Genomic DNA, 24317 nt, shown 5'->3' on the forward strand with positions numbered 1-24317 from the left:
TCTAATGTTATCGGACGAATAAAAGTACTCCAAGATTAAGTGCCAGTGTACCTAGATGTTCTGTATAGCCCCCTTTCATTATTGTTTAATTTTAAAGAAACTGTGGCCAAGAAATAAGAAATGTGAGATTTCTATCATTTAAAGAGCTTAGCAAAAGCCATACTGCATCTCTTTTGACTGATTGATTACTTTTTGAATATAGCAGCTTTGCCAATAGCTCTTGGGGAGAGACTGTTTTCTCTATCTAGTCAGCTTCCCATTTTGTTCATGAGGTCTGTTTACACACCAGCTGGGGCTGAAAAGTCTACTTTTATAGCCCTCTCCCCCATACCCTTGATCATAAAAGCTCAAAAATCTGTACTGGGAGAATAAAGCATGTGAAGTGGTGTTATACTGGAACACAGGATAGGAAGGAACCACTTTTGTCCGCAGCTTCAGCCCCTAGCAACCACACGCAAGTGTTGCAGTAAGTAGTCTAAGCCTGTGGACCATCTACTGCACACACCCACACTGCACAAACTTAACAACTGTAATGAAGACCATACACAACAACTACAATGTGTCACAGGATAAGAGCAGGAGAGATGGAGTAGCACTACTATCAGAGGTCCTGAGTGATCATGTTGCCTCAAACAGCAAATAGAGCAAAGCACTCTGTCAGCTTGATCTGTGACAAATTCCTTCCTGAACCAATGTCTGGTAACTGGCTTGACACCAGTAGAACACACCAGACAAGCCTTTTATTTTAATGAAGTGTATTTAAAGTTGACAGGGTCCTTCTGGTATGCAGATCAGTTTCATAATGCAGGTATCAGAGTAAAACCAGATGGACTGATCTGCTGAAGTAGAGCAATTGAGCTTTTCACTTGCCACAAGCATGAAGAAACACAACTTGCCTATCACAGACATGGCTTGCAACAGTCTGCATTTCCTTGTATTTGCCACAAGCTAGGAATGCATAGATGGACTCCTGCCCATGCTTAGCTGAGACACAGTAACTCACTAAAAGACAGATCCAGGTCCTGGATCTGGGCTCTTACTCTTCCGGCTACATTACAACGTCAGCCTAGATGCGTGTAAAAAATATACACAAGAGCTTTCTGATATATGCTACACTGTTAAAATGAACTTCTGTGGCCCTAAATGAATCTAATAGTGGTTCACTGTGTGCAGGTGAAGATGCTGCAGGTAAGCAGCAAGCTTTTCCTCTCAGCAAAGCTAGCTCAAAAAAAGAGACGTGTATGTTCAAGCATAATCATTCAGCACGATATTTCAACAAAATTAATGTTGATGCAATTGGAAATCAGGTGTGGGAAGCACTTGCGTTATAGACAAGTTCCCAACTGAGCTCCAAGCCTTCCAGGAGTTGAGTACTTCTGCCTTCCAACAACAATCATCACTTTTCTCATGCAGTCGTAATAATAACACACAAATCCCTCAGTTCTAATTGATGACCAATCTGGGGAGGTTTTGTACTAACCTGGGTTAATGTCTGGGATGCTTGTGGAACAATTCTCTTTTGCACAGGCACCCATCACTGATGTGAGGGTTGTAGTGGGGACTTCACCAATACCTAAGAAAAGAGCAGAATATTGACAAAAAGACAGACACTGCATTGACAAAAAGTTTTAGGTCATTATTTTTCTAGAAGCAAGTCACTGATTTGAAAAGTTGAGAAGAAAAAGCAGAACAAATTACACCACCAACTCCTCCTTCCTCAAACAGTCTGCCTAACAGCTAAAAGCAAGCACAGGGAACAAAAACACGGTTTTATATTTATAAACACTGTATATCACAACTATCCCCATTTCATCTCCTGAAATTAATGAATCTACATCAAATGCTGCTACTTCTGGCTAGAGCAAGATATATTCAAAGCAAGAAACAACTGTCAGATATGAAAATAATGTCAGTTTTAAAACCATTAGATAAATTATTCACAAAAGCTGACAAGAAGGACACAAGCTGATGTTCAGTTATTCTGAATGTAGAATATTTAAGAGTTTTCAAGGATTATAACACAGTTTGGTACTCATTTGTAAATATGTATGGGTTCAAGTAAAACACTAATTTAACATTCCCAAAGTGGGTAAATGTGTACATCAGCTTGATTTTATCAAACCAATTTTGTCTTGTGCATCTTCAACAATTTTCTGCATTTCAAATCACAGATACAAAAAGGTTTAAGGAGAAAAAATGAAGGCAAAATCATACAACCAAAGTAACAGTCTAAGACAATCTCTGTAACATAGAAAACACATCCACTCTGACTCTCTCTTTGTGCTATTTTATAAAGAAAAAAATTAAGCACTTGTCTTGGGATGCATAATGTTCCATCCATATACCATCAGCATATTTTCTTGATGAGTGTTTGATAAGAAATGGCAATGTATAAAGCCAGCAAGAATACGCATGCAAACACACCACAAAAATCTGTTAAGAACCCAACAGAAGAAACACGAACACACAGGAACTACTGCACTGTATCAGATCAGTGCTCCAATAAATCTAGCTTCCTTTCTCCTAAGACAGACACAATTATTTTTAGAAATGAAACTTCAGATTATAAATTCTGCCCCAAAATGAATGGTAAATCAAATATAAACCAATGTCACCCTTTGAAGTTGATCAGTGGCAAACAGCAAGGTCTATAAAAGAAATTCGCTAAGTTCCTTTTTACCTGTGGTTATCAAATAGCTATATGGATACATCACACTCCCCCACATCAACAAGTCTTCAACGAGCTTTGCCTCATTTGTGTGCTGTAGGTCCTGAAATAGCAAAGCTAGGAAAAGGCTGACAAACACAGAGCGCACACAATCTGGGGTGGATCCTATTCGTTGTTCTATGCTTGCATACAGGTCTGAAGAGCTCAGCATTTGGGAAAATCATACCTCTAGGAATATAATCAAAAGCTATTTTCAGGTCTTTTTATGCAGACAGCTACTTCTCTGTCCATGCTCCCAGCAGGCTGGTTGGCAGCATGTACAAAGATCTCAACCCACTAGACATACTTTTTTCTAGCAAAGTGAGTTTGTAACTCTCTGTCCATGTTGGTGAAATTTTTCATTCTAATAAATTGAAATCCTGGCTTTTTAAAAAACAGTTAAAAAACTTCCAATGATTTTACTGAAGACAGGATTATACACTAAGAGTGGTGTTTGTGAAAAACACACTGAATTTAAGAGATACTCCAGGAAATCTCACATCAGCAGAAGTGTGGATTCTGTAATAAATTTCTGTTGGATGAAGCTTAAATAGTAATCAGATGAATACATTAACTAAACATTATAATATCACATGCCTCATGAAGTACACAGAAAATCCCAAGCACTACTTTTAAGGTGGGATGAGAACCAATAGAATCCACTTTCAGTTGCTCTTCCAAATACTTAGGAAATGCAGGAATTTTTTCTTTATGTTAGCATGAGTTAGAAAATGCTAAAAGAAAATGTAATAAATCAATTGTGAGTGCTGGATTTTAGTATTTCAACAGAAAAGCCTAGTGAAAAGCAACCCTACACATGAAATTTTACCCAGAGACTTAATGTAGTCCTAAGGTATATGGAGTTCTGCTTCCACAGATACAAGCACAAAATCAAAATTTCCCTAGAGCAAAGTTTGGTTAGTCAGACATAAAAGGTGTATTTTGGAAATGAATTTTAAAAAGCAGTACCTGCAACAGGGGCCCTAATTTTCAACCTGTCGACCTCCATGATAAAGTCGTCCTTCAAGAAGAGGAACCCAATGATGGAAAAGAGATAAACCAGGATGAGGGCTAGCACTGCGGTGAGGATAATGGAACGACCATTCCGGGTAACGCTTTTTATCACATTTAGCAAAGTCTCCTCTCTGTATACCAGATCAAACAGCTGGGAAAAGTATAGTGTAGAAGAAAAAATGAATAAAGATTAATAAAAATGAATGTATATAGATACTACATAGAAACATAATCTGAACTACTGAAACATACATCTAGCCATGTTCTGTAATCTCAGCTTCATAAACACACAATTCACATTGATTTCAGTGGGAACTGGGGATATAGGAGAGATAACGTAACACGGAACTTGAAATTTTAAGACATATTATAGCAAAATCAAAAGCTAAAATGTATACTTATATATGAGTCTGACCCAGACACAAGGTAGTAGTTACCAACAAGAACCATTGTTTCCCCATATTCAAAACCAGGATGGATTAAAATTTTAAAAAAGCATCTCCATACTATGGATCTACATCCACAAATTAATTTTTCATGTAATTTCCCATCTGATAAATATGCATGGGCTGCATCTCAAAAATGCACTCATGCACACACATAATTACATGTCTGTAAGCTGTTTCTTTGAGTTCATAGGATCATTTAAAAGTCACTCATGTGAAAGGCTTAGGGCCATTTCTTTTTAGGACAAGGTTAAATTCATTGCACTGTTTGTATAAAACCCCAAACTGCTCTTCTTTACCCTGTGCTGTATGTTTTCCTAATATTTAATGTAAGAAAAGTATACATGAAGATAATACTGCTTTAAATGTCAAATGCCTCAAATAGCAATTAAGTGTGATAAGGGCTTTTCAAGAAACTATATTCAAGAAACTATAGCTTTTTTTCTCTTCCAATTCTATTGATGTGTTATAGTGCTTTGGACCTTATCTATAATATATGTATTTCCACTTCAAAACACACAGATTACAGATATAAAGTGACACACTGTGATTTATCAAAATGGTCCACAGAAGAAGGTATTAGTCACAATTCACAAGATCTGAAATCCACAGCCTTGTAAAAGGATTAATAATAAAGGAAGAAAGAGGGAAGACAGTTATCATTCATCCCATACAAGACAAAGCTTAATATGAGGAACAAATGCAGGATTTTGGAACACTTTCACTACAAAGTGAACACCTGTAAGTAACTTAGGAATGTGGATAATTATAACATCCATGAATCATGGACATTTGTTGATAGCAGTCACTGAAAAAAGTAAGCATTTAAAATGTTTCTTAAACTACACTGCAGTTCAGACAGCATTTTACAGTAAAGAACCCTTACTCACTGAAGGAGTAATACGATTCAATGCGCATTTTTTAAGACAGACATTAATTAGCAGGTGAGTTGCATCTATTTGAAAAGGTTTTGCAGCTAAAGCCTCAAAATCTTGACTCGTCTGAAGTCTGTGCAACTTTTTGAAGGTGACTTTAATGTCAAGATATGGACCTGGAAAACAACTTCATCAGGAGCTCCGCCACAGTGAGAACTGAATGCCTAAATTTTAGAGTGCTTAACGCGCCTCTATGAGATGCTGGGAGTTCACTGCTATTTAGGAAGCTGAGAAAGATATGACAACAGGAAGGTGAACGCATGTAAATGGCCACAATTTAGTCAGTCTACCTAAATGTTTCATGTTTTAGTAAAAGCAAAACAGTTAGAAAACAAGAGCAGTGAAACACCTTTTATTGCTATTCAGCATGAAGGGAGCAGTTAGCTGAGTTTAGCATAATTTTGTATGATTCATTTTCACTGCACCTGTATCATATTATAAAAAGGCATTCCATCTGGGTAATGGCAACAAAAGAAAATGGAAGTGGGATACATTAATAGTGATGAATCTTCCTGCTACACCAAAGGCATGCCATCTCTATTCCCTAAGTCACTCTTTTATTTATTAGGACTGCAACATGAACTGAGGAATGGGATCTTTTGGTATAGGGATGATGCACACACCAGTGGACAACTCCTGTCCCAGAGAGATTACAGTCTGAAGACACAACTGATACAAGATAAAGGTTACAACATAGAATAAATGTATGATGGAGAGGGACAGAAGAAAGAACCAGACTGTGTGATGATTTTCTGAAAAGAAACGGGCAAACTTTCAGCTCTAAAACAGATAAAACAATTTCTAACAGAAATAGGTTCTAATGAAAACAGCAGCTCCTAAGGGGCAGCAACACAATGGCACGCTAAAAATACACATGATTTGGCTTGATTGTCAGGAAGAAATTGAAGACAGCTGCATGGGTAACGGTATTTTCTATTTTTGCAAAGTTTTCCCCTCCGCAAAAGCACACTTACCAGGAAACTGTAGAAGAATTCATGCACACAGAGGCCCAGCATGCAGACCAGGACATATGCTACATGATAGAGAAAAGCCATGTCCATGATGACTGCTCTGTAGCCACGAGTAAAAGTTCCACGGTTTCCAACAAAGCTCACCAGAAACACTATTTTGTTGCAAAGCTGCGGGGTGTAAACAAAGGCTAGGTTTACTCCATCAGAAAAAATCCTGTTCATCTTTGCTGTAGCATGCAAAAAATCTAGATAGGCTGCTTTGACTAAATGCTCAACTTTTAGATGGCTGAAGTTCAAATAAGATAAATCCATCTCCAAGGCATGCTGGGAGTGAGTCCATGAGAGTAACTGGAAGTATATCACCCCTCCAACCCTGCACTGTCTCACTGTGATATCTCTGATATATCTCCATAAATTAATGAGTAAGCAGGGTGAGATTAATGTCATAAGGCATTAAAAAACAACTGGAGAGTGAATTCCTAACAATTCTGAGTTCAGACCTGAGACCATGCAACAGCAGCTATGAATGCAACTACAAGGAGAACAATAGTAACACAATAGCATGTGTATGGGGGATGGGTGGGTGAGGGTGGGGGTGCCTACCATAAAACAAAACAAAACAAAACAAAACAAAACGGCATTTTGGAAGTATGGTATTTAAGCAACGGCATCAGATTTGCCATTGTTCCTAAGCATGTGAAAAGCACGTTCCTACATGAGAAAAGCAGTGCCGAAGTACACATGAAGGAACTAACCCCATGTGTTTGGTAGTCCAGGTCAAACAATAAGGACTCAATATGTTTCTTCTTTCAAAAATTTCACATGGACAAGCACTGCTTGCTTACCTTTACCTTTGACTATGTCCCTGGGTATTTTCAAGCATGCACAATTTTCATAGAATTGGTGGCAAACAGCCTAATAATTCGCTGCCTGGCATTAAGGTGAATTAGAGCTGTAGCAGTCAGGCAGAAATGTAAATAGATTACTTATGAGCATGACTTATATGAATATGACTTATTTTATAAAGCTCAGTAAACATGCAAAAAAGAGACATGAATAAATTAAGAATCTGAGAAGGGCTGAGATAATTTTTAATTTTGAAAACTTTCCTCAAAAATATAGATTTAAGCTCACAGAACACCTTACAAATTTGTGTCAACTTTGCTGAGCATGTTGGTAGAGAAAATTATTCTTTTAACATGAGGAACTGTAAATTTGATTCTTTTTACTCAGCAGTATTTCTTTTAAATTTCATATTGTTTTTATTTTTAAAATATTTGCATATGAACAAAACCAAATCCCATTTTTTTCAGTTTTTCAGTTTGCTGATACTGCTCTTTCAGGACGACTGGATTTTTTTTATATATATATATTTTTTTGCTCAACCCGTGAACCTGAAAAGGAAGTTCTTCGCACAGTTCTAACCAAGGGATTTTTTAATAGCAAACCCTTAATATCTCTGTTTCTGCTGAAAATTCTGCTTGCTTTTTAAGTACTTACATTAGCAGCACCAAGAAGTATCAAGGTAGGACCAAGCCCAATAGTATATATAGACCTGAGAATAACAGACACCAAAAAGGGTCGAATGCCAACAGGCTTGGAGATGAAAAACAGCATTGCTGTACAAAGTGCCACTGCAATCCAAAGGAGGACTGAAAACAACGGAGAAAGCGTGCCTGTATGGAGGAGAAAGGTAAAGTTGAGAGAGGCATCTTTGGAGACTCTTTTTTTTTTTTTTTTTTTTTTAAAACCAAGAAACAGATCCAAAAGATCAATTCCTTTGCCAATATAGCTAACAAAAAGCATGACTCATGCATCACAACTGCTGACCACAACTTGCCCTAATTGCAGCAAGAACTATTATTATCATAGTATTGTTGATTTGCACAGGTAATAATAAGAGCAGCTAATGAAATTTCCATTAAAATCCAAGGAGTGCTCAGAGATGAAACAGTTTACCCTTCTCCTGGAGCAAGCCACTAATCAGCTCCCTTCTACAGGGATCATTAGGACTCCTTCGGTCTAATTCCATGATTGCTCAGCTACAGAAATAGCTGACTCTTGGGGTAGCGCAGCAAGTGGCATGATGCTGCAGCGTCACATTTCCAATCTAAAGAGCACCAAAGCATCCTGCTTTTAGAAAAGTGGCTTTCTTCTGAAGGGCTGCAGGCATTCAGCGGGAGGCAGCCTCCGCCTCTGCACGAGAGCAACACACTTGCCGCAGTGGGAGGCAGCCACGGGGAGTTGGGCATGAGAAGGCAGCATCTGCATTGCCAGGAGCTGCTGAATAGCTGAGCCTTGCTCCTGGGGAGGTGGTGGGTCCCTGCTCTTGCTGAGCTCCCACAGGCATGTGAGCTGCTGCCTTCAGAGTCAGTCTGTGCAAGAAGCTGGCTCCAGGCTCTCCCCGAGTTTTGAGTAATGTCCCTGCTTTCCTTCTCTCCTCTGCTTAAAGCCCTGGAAACACACCATGCTGCTCTGATGTATAAAGCACATTCAGATCTCAGGGCACTGTCATACTCGTACACTGACTCCTATTGTTATCCGATGAACTGAAAGGTCAGTGACAAGGGAGAATGGAATAGAAAATTTAGCTAGGCTCACAATAGGAATAACATCTATCTGTTTGGCAAGACATATACAGCTAAACAGCATCAGTGAGATTAGAAAACAATGAGGTGAAGCCCTGTTCTCAAAATTCAGATGGCATCCAAACTTTTCCAAAGTTTGGAAGTGTTTATACCCTTGGCAAGAAGTTCAAGGTCAGCTCTGCTGGGTAGTTTCTTTGCCAACAAGATCTGGAAACTTTTAATGGATCCTAAAAAACAGCTTCAAATTGGAGTTGAAAGGTAAGACCAAAGCACTCAGTGTTTCTTTAACAGATCATTTTTTCTTCTTCCCTACTGCAAGTCAAACAATTTCATATCATGTAACATGAGCAGATATGCATGAAGCAAAGAGACCTCATCTGGAGGGTAATTTCGCTTATGCTATATGATATAAGAACTGCAGAAATCTACTAAAAGGCAGCATTCTTGGGATGATTAGATCAGTCCAGGCACCTCAAACATGTGAGCATGGCTGGATTTACACAAGGTGAAGGGAAAAAATGTGAGACAAACTCCAGCTCTGAGATCAGTTTTTGGAGGCTGGAAGTAAGGAGTCTGCCTCATGACCATGCTAATCCCCTACGGCCACACTTATTGTTTATTGTTCAGCAGTCTCTTTTACTGCTACAGGCACTAGAAATTGGAATCCTGAAACACACTATCACTGAAATCACTGGATTACTGGGGCCACTTAAACTAATACTACATAAATCTGCAGTTCCAAGTATTAATACCTATTGACTGCAGACCAGAGGATTTCCGTGAGTATAGATTAACTAAAAATTTAGTAGCTTAAAAGGTTTATTTTTAACTCTTTGTTTATTCTTTCACCCTGCATAGGCTCTGACGTGTGTACCCTGAGCAGCTCTTCAGTTCACAAGCAGAAAAGCACTATGTACAAATGCTTCCTATTTCCACAGCAGAGCCCTGCAAACACAAGGCTACGGAGATGCCTGTGCTGTGACCTGCAGAGACCGCCCCACAGGGTGAAAGGGCAATGTGGTCTCCATGCCAATATACTTTAATCTGCTGCTTTTCTGTTTAGCCAGCCAACAGGAATGTTTGATGGTGCCAATTCTGGTGTTTGTGAAAAGTACATGTATCTACTAGAAGCTGGACTGCTTCCACCAGCACTGTTCACATGCCATCAGACAGAGGTGACTTTCAGTCACATTACTGACTGGACTGGATAGAAATCAAAGACCCAGAGATGAATGGCTCTACTCCCATTACCAGTCTTCTTTATCCCAATTAAGCTTGTTTTCGATCCAAAGAGGCCTCCTGCTAGTCTGCTGCATTTATTTAATGAAATTTATTATTCATTATATTTCCTATGACGTGATGAAACAGAGACAGAATAGCATATTTTTATATAACACATTTGTCCCCTGCAATAGTTGCTCTTCTACTCCAATAAAATAGTCGAAACCCCATGAGAAAGTTTTTATATCATTATATACTACACATTTTAAGACTGCAAGTCATTCAAATTGGTCAGTTTTAAGGAATCTCAGTCCCTCTGCTGCAATGAACCCTTCTTCAGCTCAGCAGCTGTAACTGAACGTGTGCAATAGTACACTACCATATGGTAATAAAATATATTAAAAAAAAAAAAAAATTAGCTAACTAATCTTCAGCTTGGATGCTATGTTCTGTCCATTTTACTTCACATTGCACAGGACATGTGATACACTGAAGATCAGCTACCACATCTCAGATAACACCTGGTGTCTACTCAGAAGACACTAAATGGTTGCTGTAGATACGCTGCATACCTGAAGATGCAGTTATACATAACTGTGTTACCTTAGAATGGAAAGCATCTAAAATTAAAAGGAAAAATGAAACCAAACTCAACTTGCCTTCATCTCCATCATCTCCAAAGGGATAAAACAGAGCAACTGCTAAATTGATGAATACAGCAAGGTTGAAGGAAATGCTCCCCCAGAGAGAGATGTGTCTAGAGAACCAAAACAGGGGTGGATTATCTAGAAAGGGGAGAAAAGCAGCAATCAGTGAAAAGTAAGCAGGCATTAACTCCATCAGTAATGGCCTCAAGGGAATTAAATAGTATTTAATGAAGAAAACTGATTTATACAAAATAAATACGCAGACCTTTAAAATTAACTAAGACAAATAACAAACATAGGTTTGCCATAAAACACAGTTTCAAGCAGTTTTTCATCCAAGGATCCCAATACGGTTTATTATACATGACAGTTGTGCCTCAGCTGAGGTTTTAGGATTGGATCTTGTGTGAAGTCTTCTCATTTGCCTCTGAAACTGTAGCCTCTGTGCAGGGAGACACAAAGTCAAACAAACAACTAGGTTTAAAGGCACACTGCATGAGAGGCAAACAGAAGACCCAGAGCAGGTCATCCAGGTGACCCATTTGGACCAAAAATGCTGATGATATTATTCAAAGAAAATGGAATACGCAAGGCTTCAGAACTACAGCATTTTCCCCACCTCTATCCAACTAAAAACATCTCAATCTGTTTTTAGAGAACAGATAAAATTCAGTCTGACTGGGTTTGGTTCTGCAAAAGCTAACTATTTCCTGTATGATCCTCAGACATCCAAAATTAACTGCTGAACAACAGCTCTGTGCTGTTATAATTACTCCAGGCTGTAAAAGGACTCCAGTTAAGCCAGGACCTCCATATATGAAGTGCTGTATAAAGACACAGAAGCAGTCTATATCCCAAAGAACTTATAACCTAGTTAGAAATGACTAAAAAGGGAAGTAGGGCAAAACAGGGTTAAGATTTTGTGTCCAGAGTCACGTAATTGATTCAGCAAAAAGCCTAGGAACATCATCAGAGGGTACTAAGACCCAGGCAAGCACTTCATATATGCGACTGTACTATCAGATGTTTAAATGAACATTTAAAACAAGCCTCTATGTGTAATGGTGTGAGAAACCCCCCAGCCAGAGAAGTTTAGCTATTTGAAGATGATGCATTCCTATTAATTAGATTTTAAAGTACTGAGAGTCTTCTGCAAGCCTTAAGAGCATGTTCTTGACTTGCCTGTACCCAGCTAATTTTTAATATAGACTCATTCAACTGAATATGACTGTCTCAGGATTTAGTCTAAATAAACTTTAATTGTGATTAGGTGACTATTCAGATTTCATTGTGATAATCTCATGCTGTTGACTGCTGGGATTTAAGCACTTGGAGCCACTGCAAATGACATCTGTCAATTTAAGCAATACAGACTGCATGCTAACAGACACTTGGCTAAAGAATGAACCAAGCCTAAACTTACATTATCTTTTCAAAGAAAAATCATGGAGACTTATGGACCATTCCACTGATGAAAGAAATTGGGGAATTTCTGTTCTGAATAAAAATAAACCAATTTTCCTTGCTTACAGCATTAGGCAGGTCTGGTCTATGTAAGTGTAGGGTTGGGCTGTTTTATGTGTGTTTCTTAAGCAAGAAAAACAGATATGCTTTTGTTAATAGAGCAATTTTTCTACAATATAGTGACTTTTATTCCCAAATAGACTGTGCAGTTAGGGAGTTAGTCTGAAATCATTTATTTTACAACTTCTACTCTGGTCAGTTTGTCAGTACAGACAAGTTTTTCACAGTGCCACCAAGGAAAGTGGACCTGAGCCAACAGGATTCATACTGAAAATTTACAACTGCCTCTGAAAACTGCCCAGGAATTGACATTTAAAAACCCATCCAACATTCCTGTTTCCATAACATTACGGATGCTGCACTAAACCATATTGCTTTAACTATCCAAACTCCCTGCTGATCTGACCATAGATCCTATTCTTCACTTCCTTCCTAATCAATTGCATAATGCTGCTGTGAGCTGTTAAACAGCTGATGTCTGCCATCCCAGCAGTATCTGCATTTTAGCAGTGAACAAAATGATACACTCTCATGTATTTTTATATACATACATATATAATATACACGTCTTCTTTATCTCTCAAGGATACTGTAGATGCTTAATTAGTTCATAGCCTTGATTCTCTGCTCCAAATGCAAAGGGCACAGTTGATAGTTGCTAAGCTGGCAGGAGCTTACCATCCCCAGGACATGAGCAGCAGTGGCAGCCCCATTCCTGGTGAGGCCAGCAACCGTAATGCCCACCAGTGAACTGAACAAGAAATTCACAGTACCTGGCTTAGTTTCCCTGTACCTCCTGTTCAGGTCCCTGCTTTGATCTCTCTCCCATGATCTCAACTGTGCCTGCCAGATCTGCAAGTTGCAAGTAGCTTAAGAAAGTACACATGCCTCTCCCACTACCACAGGACATATACCAGAATGGGCTCACAGATGGGGATGTACTGCAGCCTAGTCAAGCAAGGCTGATGTGAACTGGCAAAGGGAACGGACTCCATGGGAGTCATGCAGATTTAAAGCAGCTGAGGTTCTGGTGAGAGACATTTTTAAGTGAGTGACATTTACAATTTTTTAATAGTCTTTTAGGAATCTGCAAACCTCAAATATGCAGCTACACATGTTTTTGTTAAATATTAGGGGTCTTGGCTTAATTAGGTGCAACCCTATTGAGTTTAGTGGAGCTACACCCAGTTCATCCGTCTCTCAATTTAGCTTTTGGAGTCCAGAACATCATCTTGAACACATTATTTATATTAGTAACTACTCCATATTATGCCTCTTCTATGGTGGCATGCAAGTGTCTCAGATGACCTACACTATGCTGACCCTACACACACAAGTCCTGAGCAGTTTTGCTTGTTGCAATATCAGAGTGAACAGTGAAAAGTGTTTCATTAAAACTGAAAATATTTGAAGGCTTAAAAGCAAGGTTTTAGCATGATTAAGCTATTTTTTGAATTTGTTATACTTACTCCTAATTTTCTTTTGCCATTTCATCTCGTTGTACAGATCCTCTGTCTGTTGGAAGAAGTCATTGACTTTGCTTCCTTGTTCATCTCTCTCTGTTGTATTGAACACCCGACTTTTGGACTCCCGTGTAAGGAATTCACAAATATTAGGGACAGGAAAGACAATCTGTTCCATTGTTCTATCATGACGAACAATCTATAAATAAAATGCACATTATTTTTTTTTCAAGATCAGTGACTTTCCAACCATTTTGTTATATCTGTTCTTGCTCACAGCTCCTTTATTATTTATAAATTAATGCATAAATTATTGGAATGTTACAAAGAAACTGAACCAATTAATCCTAAAACATAAAGTGAAACCACAGTTCTATCTCCAAAAGCCTGCATGAAAATAAAGTGGCAAAAATATGGCTCAACTGAAACCTAGGTCCAAACTTACCCCAAATATAAAAAAAAAGTTCCAATTCAGAATGCTTCAATTTTGCAATGGATTGAAATGAGTCTCTGCCACTAAACAGCGCTGAAGCTCAGGGGCTTTCTGATTGATTATAGAATTCTTTCCTCACCTTGAATTTATTTCTATGATGACAGAAGTTGTGAAGGTGAACATGCAAAAATAGCACCCTGTTACTCAGATAGAACCCATATCTTATCTGTCTTTCTCTGCTTACTTGGCAAAAAAACCAAGGTTTTGCATTGTTTATATTTCAGAGCCTACTGAGTTACTGCTAAGCGAGATAGATTTTACTCCATCTCACTAGACTGTCATCAAAATTGCTTTCTCATTCTGATCATGGAGTCTGCATTATTAATAATGGAGAAATGGGTAGAAAACTCATTTTTACTCCTAAACACATGTTCCTGTACAGGCAGCAGTAGAGAAAAACAAACAAACAAACAAACAAACAAAAACCAAACAACCACAGACTATTTGACTTTCAAATAAAACAAATGAGATACCCCAATATCAGGGAGCTATATCTAAAATGCTGAACCGGTCTAAAATTGCTTTCAGTAAAAGAACAGCAAACATTCATTTGATTTAGGAGCAAAGCTGGGATGAGTTTCACTTTTCCAGTCACAGTCCTGCATTTAAGAACCTTCCTTTCTCTCCTATAATTCATATTAATTATGTGAACATACTAAAAATCAAACCCATCTTAAGCCATTTTTACATATAACATATTCAAGCACATTTGCATTAGAAATGAAGGATAATTACACGTCTGCCCAAGGACATGTGCATTATGTGAAATTGAACAGGCTATTTTGAAGCATCTTAAGTAAGCAGTTGCTTCTCAAGCCAGCAGACGTGCAATGGGACTATGTGGCAAGTGAAGGACCCTGACAGAACATCAGTTCAGTCAAGGACTCAAATGAAGAGGTATGCTGCATGTGCTGCTCTGCAGAATGGTATTCAAAAAGCCTCCCAGACAACAGAGGCCCATAAAATGGACCCCACCATATCTGCTGAAGAAACAGGCTTTGTTGGATTTAACAGTCATGACATTGCAGGAGGTTTTAGAAACTACTCTTGGAACAAGCTGTTGGCCATGTAGAAGCAGACCACAGTGCTTGTTTTGATACCTAAATTTGCAGTCTACTCAGACAACTTACTCAGCTGATACTTGCTAAGAAATAACTTAAGAGCATCCATAGTGTTAAAATATGTTAAAAGGAGCACTTAGCTGCTGTCTGGAAACCACAACAGCCATGGAGCTTCCATCTGTCTTGTGGTGATACAATGTGAGCATTATCAGGCAAAAAAGGATGTTAGCTAGCACAGAGAAGGACCCCAGCAGCAGCCTGAATTGACAGCAGCCAGGACAAAATGGACTTGAGGTGCTCGCATCAGACCACTCCCTGTACATGTAAGCTCAGGTCCAAACTAGACGGAGCCTGGAAGTCCACTGAAGCTAAAATCATTGGCTCAGATTCAGGCTGGTCCTGTGTGAAAACACACTGTACAGTTTTCATATTCAGCCAATTTTGGACTTGATAAAGCATGTCCAAGAGATATGTCACTTCTTCCTTCAGTCCACGGAAGCAGACATCTTTGTACCAGAGACATTTTTCTCTTTATGAAGGCACTAAGGGCTAGAGATCCTTCAATGCCCAACTCACATCTTGATGCCTATAACCCCATGAAACCTGTAAGAACACAGGAACTGGTACAAGAGTTGAGAACCTAAATACCTCTGTGGTTCTTGATCTAAATCCAATCCATGGCAGCGGTAAAGCTTAAAATAGAGAAAAGAACAAATGAACAGGCTAAGCCTTGCTCTTTCAAACAATAACCATACTGAATGTCTACATCACTTCAAAACCTCTTTGTACTGCAGCCAAACTTTTAATTTGATCAGTAAGCATCACTGGTTTTGAAACTCATGATTATTTATTTGAGTGATGCACCACACAAGATTACTCTTGACTTCATGACAAGTCAAGAGTACTATCCACAGTCATTATTTCCCTAACAAAACATGGTTGATAACACAAAAGAAAGCTACTGTAAAATGATTATTTGGAGACACTTTTAACATAGGTGCATTACTTTTTCTCCAACAGCCAAAATCATATCACTCAACTTTCTCTTCTCATAAATAATCTACACATTTGAATAAGCTTTGCTGTTCCGAAGTCTAAAAAGAGGTGATATGCCCTGCACAAAATGCAAACTTGTCTCATACTCAATCTTCTAGTGAGCAATTCTTTACCTCTATCTGTGCCGTATGATTGGCATAATGGCTCAAGGCTTCATCTCCTTCATCTGGATCTGACCCTGGCTTCAGCATCTGTTGCAATGTTTTATTGTGACGAGCCAACTAGAAAGAGAAAAAAAAATCGGATTTATATCCTGCTGCTTTGTTTTCAGCTTTATCATCTCCACTTAACTAACACAAATCCTCTCCTCTTCCCCCCCCCCATATACTTACATGCTGAACCCAGTGGGGCTCCTTCCACAGATAACAACAAAAACGTAATTACTTGAGAACAATAGGAATAATTTAGTCTTAAAAAGTCAGCAGCAAGTCTTTGGCTGAGATTTATGGATGGCAGCTTAGCCGGCAGCCTGGATGGTATTTGGACGTTTTTTGACAGATACCAAAAAATTAGACTGAATGCTTCTTTTCACTTGAGTTTTGACATAAAATTTGCATACTTCTGATAGTAATTACACTTACAATTAAATTTACTCTATGATTTCAAGTGGCTAAACTGTTCTTCACCATGTTGTAACATGGAATTTCAGGGCTGCCAAGATAACACAGGTAACTATTTCAGAAGCAGCTGGACTACAATGGCAGGTAAATATATTTTTATTGTACAGATTACATACACAGCATGTGTGTGCATGCACATAAATACTAATTCCTCCTACAAACTTATACTAATTATATGCTTTGCATGATTCATAAAATCACAGAATCACAGAATCACAGAATTTCTAGGTTGGAAGAGACCTCAAGATCATCGAGTCCAACCTCTGACCTAACGCTAACAGTCCCCACTAAACCATTTCCCTAAGCTAAAATGCATCAGATCTTGTTGAATTGTAAATATTTAAAATGCTTGATAACTTCACAAAGGTTAATACTGATAGTGTCAGCAAATGCATTCATGATTTCGCTTAGGTCAATGAAAACCAAAAGACTTGATTAGAAAGGCATAAAGAAATGCTACTAAACATGTAGTTTTCCCTACATAATAGAGAGTGGTTTTCATCCAAAAACTGAGGTGTTTCATCCAGGAAGGTGATACCAGTTTTGCAATTTTAAGGTGGGGGAAACTGAGGCATAGAAAGGACAGGCTATCTTACAGTCACTATCCAGGTCTTAACCATTACACAGACATTACCACAACAGGCTAGAAACAAACAATTACAAATGACTGCAGGAACCAGATTTTTAACTGCTGAACACCACAAGGGGGTTAGAGTTGTACTAAGTGAAACAAAGCAGCATGTTGAGGAGTTATAAATTAATTACAAATCTACAAAAAGAGTCTCAGGGATCAAGTCTAAAAGTAAAAATTGATCTAAACAGAAATTTAGTAATTTAACCAGGAAGTGATCACACTCATTCCTAAGCCATTTGCAAGTCTCGCCATACCTTTTTTTATCTAAGAATGGTGGAAGAGTGGTACATATGCAATTTATTCTGTTTATCAAAGTTCCCCAGAATCTACAAAATACATTTTCTTCTAGCTCTTTATACAAACTTATTAATCAAAGAAGAATATTAAATGAAATATCTAAAACCAAAAGAATATTCTGGATAAATAGTCAGAAAGAATAAATGTATTTTACTTTTATTTTACTTTACAATTACTCATGGACAGAAGTCTGCTTGGCCTTCGGAGTAGAGCACTGAGCCATTGTGGCAGAATATCAGCCTTTTAAAAACAGTCACAAGTTGATACTTCAGGACACATGCAAAAATCATAGGGCGGACAACTGCAGAACAACATTCTTTCCATCACTAATAGATACCTGCTTTCAATACTTACTTTTTGCTTTATCTAGTAAATATATTGATAGTCTCATTACATGTATTTATGCCTTATGCATCTTCCACTCATTTTTAAGGCTAAAAGATCCTTAAGTCTGACTAGTTCTCCTTCACACGAGGCATATAACCTGAAAAAGTCAGCAGTCTTTGTACGTCTACAACATCTACTTAAAAGGACAACTTGAATCAGGCATTTTGCATCCCCCTCAATACATACAGTAGCATCACAGAGAAACACGATGAGCTTGTGAAAACAAGGTAATTATTGTTTAAAAACTGCCTTCAAATAGTGTTACTATTTTTTCCCTTCAGCTTTATTGAATGTCCCCCTGCTTCTGTACTTAAGAAAGGGCAAGCAAGAGCACCCAATTCACCTTCTTTGTATCATTCATCGTTCTGTACACCAATGTCATGTCCTCTGTTACCTGTCTCTTCTTTAAACTAAAAAAAAAAATCCCTATCTTTTCCATCCTTTCTCAAATAGAAGACTTTCTGTGACTCAATTACTTTCCTTGTCCATCTCTAAATGGCCTTTACTTTGGCTGTATCTCTTCTTTAAGACACAAAGAAAAGAACTGACTAGATAGAATGCAATCACACCCTGCCTGGAGTGAAGAATTAGCATAACCAAAAGCAAATATAGTCCTTTATTTATTTAAATATTTCTTTATTATATTATGTAACACAGAAGACATTTGCCTGTATGTTGGCTCTTTGTCTCCAATGTTAACCATTAAGATTCTGAGTCTTCTAATAAATGACAAGTCAAGGATATACGGACAGTTCTTCTCATTTCTCATTCTCATCTTAAATTGATGCCAATTTGGAGAAAGGGACTTAAATAGATTTTGGAATTTTCATTAGTACTACAAAAAACTTAATTTATAAATATACTGTAATTTGTATACAGAATTTGAAATACCATTTATAAGACATAAAATCTCGAGATATTGATTCCTGATATGATTTTAACTGTCCATAACTAGTATTATAAAAGCATGTCTCAATAAATGTCAGTAATGAAAGTTCCCTTACCACATGTGTTAAAAGGGAAAATCATCCCAGTTCTCTTTGGCCATAATGGAACTGATGAGTATAGTATGTTAATTTAACAGACTGCTGGTGATTTGAGACAGTACCAATACAATGCATATTTCACTATCAGATTTCACGTGAACAGCAGCCACATACATTAAAACCATGTGCATTCAGTGAGATTCATTACACTTTATTAGACTGTGCTTTTAGGCAGTTACTATCTTGTGGTGATGTGTGTACAGAGTCTAGCATCATTTAGCCGGGGCTTACCAACACTAGCATTAGATAAACTGATCTGAGGAATAGGCCAGGAACTCCTGTTCTGAAGACACATTGGAAACAACCAGGAATTGCTGATCAAGCTGGAGGAGATACAGCAGATTTCAGAAGTGAAACCCATCTGAAGTTGTCAACAGTAGTGCTACACCGAAAGTGCTCATAACATCATTTCTTTCTGCTTCCCACCTCTTCATATCCACTGACTTTTTGTAGTCTAGACCTTCAGACAGTAATCTCAGGGCAAAGGGTATATCTCTATTTTCTCCTTGTATTACAGTTTTTATGTGAGATGGATTCCTCATTGCCACAGTAATAAGTACTGTTAATATTTCTGTATTGTCAAGGCTGTATCAGTGAAAGAATGGTGTGGATTGCTCAGATATGAAGCAGAGGACCACAGTAAGACACAGAACAGCTTTATAAATGCCATGTTATTTGGCAACAACAACTTTTTCTGAAGCTTTGCTTTCATGATCCTTCCTTCATCCTGTAATGAACTCAAGGGCACACACGGACAAATAGGACTATGTCGACAGACTTCCTGACCAGTGCAGAGCCTTTTCTGAGATCAAAGACACAGCAGTGAAAATAGCAATATAGCAACAAACCGTAACTTATAATATGGAAAGCTTATCCAAGCTGGTAATACACTCTAGGTGACAGTCTGTGACTGGCATGTAAAGGCTGTGCAAGCTCTGACTGACACTTTTACACATTTAACTCCTGTGATGTAGTTGTGTTGCTTCTGTACTGCACAAATCTTTTGGGGCAGCTGAAGGGCAAGACACTAGATGGACATGGACTATAGTGACTAAGAAAAACAACAGCCCTGTTCACATGTGTAAAACAAAGCTAAAAAATATGCAGAGAGCATAACTGATACAGAAAACAGTCTTCACTAGAGCCTGAATTTGCAGACAGCCCCCCAAAAAAAATCACCTCTGAGAACTCTCTCAGTCAGTCGTTCACTCATCCATCAACCATACCAGTGATATTTTAAATGTCAACACTGTACTTTACTACTCACAACGGCATGTAAGGAAGAGGAAGCAATAACATCTAATGGAGCAGTGATTTCCAAAGAGGGGAAGTGTAAGGCAATAGTTATATGAATAAAGATCATTTGGCTTTCAGTCAGTTCCCCAGGAAGGACTGTTGTTCATCTTAAAAGACTTTTGCTTCAAAAATTTGGAAAATACTGTAATAAACATCACTACAAAATGTGAAAGATTTAGGACAGACCAAGAACACTGATGTCATTAATAAAGAAACACTAGAGAAAAATGACAGAATTACAAGTAATACTCAGTCTGAATTCCTTACACAAAATGATTATAAAATCAGATCTGCTGGTCATTTGGGATTCCATATATGATCAGTAGCGTGGAAAAACACAGCAGACACATTTTATGCAATTAATAATATATGGCTTTCCTGCAGGCTTTTTGTCTTAAGGTCAAAATTTCCTTCAACATAAATGCAATTATTTTAATTTTCTCAAAGAAAGAGTGATTTAAATCTGTGAACATTCATGTCATCAGCCTCTCCCTGTAAGGGGTTTCCTCTATAGCATGGTCTGCATTGGAAGCTGACCCAGTACACACATGGGACAGTTGTCAAAACCCCTGCTGATTCTACTAGGCTTTGTTTCAGGCCCAGAAAAGGACAGGAGTCCTATAGATATGAGCTAGAAACAGCAGGCAGAAGACCCTGGAAATCTGAAAGATGTATTTCTAGTCATTCAACTCTCCAGCAATTAGAGACTATCAAACCTGGGGAATAAAGATGATTTTTTATGATTAGAACAGCACAAAGGGATTTAAATGGGTGAAGCTTAGTGTCTTGTAACCAAGTATGGCTTTCATGGAAGAGTCAGTTCACTGGCAAAGTGCCAAATGTGTTAAATTGATTTTCTAGAAAAGGCCAAAGAAGTATTACTATAAGTTCTGGACAACTGACTGAAAAATACAAATAAAGGCACAAATAGTCTCTGTGCCATGAAACACTTTAAAGTATTCCTATTGAGAAATATTATAAAAATATATATATAAATAGAGAAAAAACATCTTTCACCCCTGTATACATTATGCTTGTCACCATTTCTCTCGAGTTTCTTCTCGTACTTATAAGGCAGCAATACAATCTACTATCTGATGGAGAGGTTCCTGGCACACAAGCAGGCCTGGCAGGGGCAGGGCAGCAGCTGGGGAGTGTGCTGGCTGCTGGGGCTCACTGCGGTGAGGGGACTGGACAGATGTGCAACCTGAAAGCACTGCACAGTGCCCTCTCTGCCTTTACCCCAAGCACCTGCTTCAGCTCACTGGCAGCCTTTCGGTGTGCCAGTCAGCCCTGTCTAGCATGACAGGGCATGGTGAGGTCTCTAGACAATCCTCGAAGTTCATGACCCGCGGACCTTGTGGAAAGTGAGGCAAGAGCTATTTGTACAGACCTGATGTGCAATGCATGAGATCTGATAGATTTGTCATAAATTATCTTCATACCTACTCAGTAACGAGATGTACCGTACTGTAGTTAGCCAGCCCAAAGGCCACTGGTCTTCCACCAGGGAGAAAAGAGACAGAATCTAACATGCAGCAAGAGCAGCACCTGTTCAGATTACTTTCACCTTGCTGTGCAAACAGACTTATGCAGCTGGGACTCATTTACAGCTGCAATCCCTTCTTTTTTCCCCTTCAGTCCCTTGGCTCCCAGAGCCAGGCAATGTGAGATCTGGCACCACCAAAACCCCTCACAAGGGGAAACCCCAGCCATCTCACCAAGCATTTCATTTTCTGCTTAGGCTCTCTAGGATAAAAAAGCTACTGGGAGACTGACAAGAAAAACCCCAAGGACTGAGAAACAACAGCAAAGAGAGAGTGAAGGGAGAAGCAAACGGGATGGGTGAGACACACAAGAGGACAGGAGACAGAAAGTGAGATATTCTTCCTCTGAGCACCAGTGTCTTACCACACTCCAGCTCCCTGCCCAGGGTGAATGAAAACACTCATATTCCATTGGTAAACAAGGAGAGAAAGAGAAAGCAAAGAAAAAGGAAATGTCATCCTAACCATAGCTGAGCAGAAGTTTTTATTCCAGTTGGCTGTACTAACAGTAATAACAACTTCTCAACTCCCCATGTTCCAATCAAAATTGAATGGTGCTTTCTGCAATACATAGGGTACCTTCCTTTCCAGAAGTCATTACAGTTTTATAGAGCGGCACCTTTGCACTCTACCACAAAGCAATCTGTTAACAAACATTAGGAACAGCAGGGATGGAGCAATGGGAGACTCTCAAATCAAGTATTCATTGATTTCATTTAGATGATTATACTGTACAGAGCAACCAAAAGGATTTAGAGCTAATATTCCCCTGATGGCCTGTGGTACAAGAGCAAGGCCCTGAGTGGTCCAGACTCTATGGATTCTGTTCCTGGGTCTTCTGTGGCCTCATGTAACTGCTGAGATGTCACCTCTAGTCCCTGCCTCCACGTGGTATGTGATTCAAATTGTGGATCTACCTTCCAGGGTATGGAGAAATAAAACACCTTGACATTATCACATAGGAGAAGCCATCACAGTTAAATGATCTCTATCACTATTATGTTTGCAGTCCCCATAGTCATTTTATTACTACTTCTGGTGTGGTTTTGCAGTTCTTTTATCCCCAGTGAAAGGCAGCAGAAGACAAAATGACTTGCTAATATTTCAACTAGCTTTACTTCCATTTGTCTTCTTCATGATTTCTTTCATGGGCAAAGCTTACTTGCAAAAAAAAAAGTACTATGCATATGGGTAAAGTTCAGGTCTGCTGATAAAATATGTGCTGAAACAAAACAAAATTTAGCTCAAGGGGATAGGTGTGAAACACTTCTTCAAGGTACATGTAAACTGTCACGAGCAGCAGTGCCTAAATGAGCCAAACTGGCTCAATGCATACATCAGTCACATCTGGTTTTTGGTATACAGTAGCCATACTGAACATAGGATGTAGACAACAGTATGCAATAGAGTGTTCCAACATGAGGAGTATAGGAAAGAAGGACATAACTAGATAATGGAAGTGTCAGACATGATTATGGGAAGATAACAAGACAGTTCAAAAAAGGAAAAGGAAGAAAAAGCAGAAATACTAGAGCTAGTCTTCTTAATGGTATAATAAGAAACAACATCCCGGTTACATGTAACTTCTATGAAAGGCAGATAAAACATTGCACCTAAAATAAGACTTTATTAACATGCTTATCAAAATGTTACACACCCAGACTGACAACAACCAAGAACAGCAACAGATCAGCAAGCATATGGATACCAAATCCACAAAGCAAGAAAACTGTTCACCGCTAAAAGACACCAACACTTTACACACATACAAAATATATACATAAGCTTGAGATAAGAGAGCTGTGAATGGCATACCCTTTCCAGGAACTCTCCAAATCCTTTTATCGTCAAGCACTTTACTTCCTAGGTTTCTCTTCTTATTCAGAACAGATACTCTCTGCAAAATATCTGTCTATTGCTACCTATCATGTGGATCGTAAAGAAAGGGAAGGCTAGCTATCCATACAAGCAAAATGAGAAACTGATCATGATCCTTATTTTGGGGGCAATGTGGCAAGGGAAACAACAGTCTTAAGTCTTTAAGCCTTAGGTATGACCATATTTTCTTCTTTAAGCCATAAGAGTAGAATTTGACTGCCACTCAACCTCTCTTCCTCTGGCACCAGGCATAGAGAATAAAGCAACTCAAGCACTGATACTTCCAGAATGGGCTCACACACCTCTCCAGGGTCTAACCAAACTACATGGAAAACAGCTCTGCCTTTCACTTGAAGTGTGAGATTTGCATAATCTCCATCTCTCTCCTCATATTTTCCACCCTTAAGCTTCATCTCATGTGTTTACACTATAGTGCCATGTTGTCTTTTGCACATTGTGAGCAACCAACCTGGATGCAGCTCACCA

At 38.6% G+C, this 24317-nt stretch overlaps 1 protein-coding gene across 1 annotated transcript in view; it reads right to left on the minus strand.

Annotated features, from left to right (window-relative positions):
• ITPR2 (inositol 1,4,5-trisphosphate receptor type 2) overlaps positions 1-24317 on the minus strand; it is a gene marked incomplete at its 5' end in the record, with an annotated part of 269840 nt that overhangs the window by 34435 nt on the left and 211088 nt on the right. The window contains 7 exons of the mRNA XM_084290744.1: positions 1481-1573; positions 3677-3872; positions 6077-6241; positions 7574-7749; positions 10542-10667; positions 13523-13715; positions 16240-16347. Of these exons, the coding sequence (XP_084146870.1) occupies positions 1481-1573; positions 3677-3872; positions 6077-6241; positions 7574-7749; positions 10542-10667; positions 13523-13715; positions 16240-16347 (1057 nt within the window). The remainder of the gene's footprint in view (positions 1-1480; positions 1574-3676; positions 3873-6076; positions 6242-7573; positions 7750-10541; positions 10668-13522; positions 13716-16239; positions 16348-24317) is intronic.

Source organism: Netta rufina, assembly GCF_964035555.1.
Source record: "Netta rufina genome assembly, chromosome: 1".
Taxonomy (NCBI): Eukaryota; Metazoa; Chordata; class Aves; order Anseriformes; family Anatidae; genus Netta; species Netta rufina.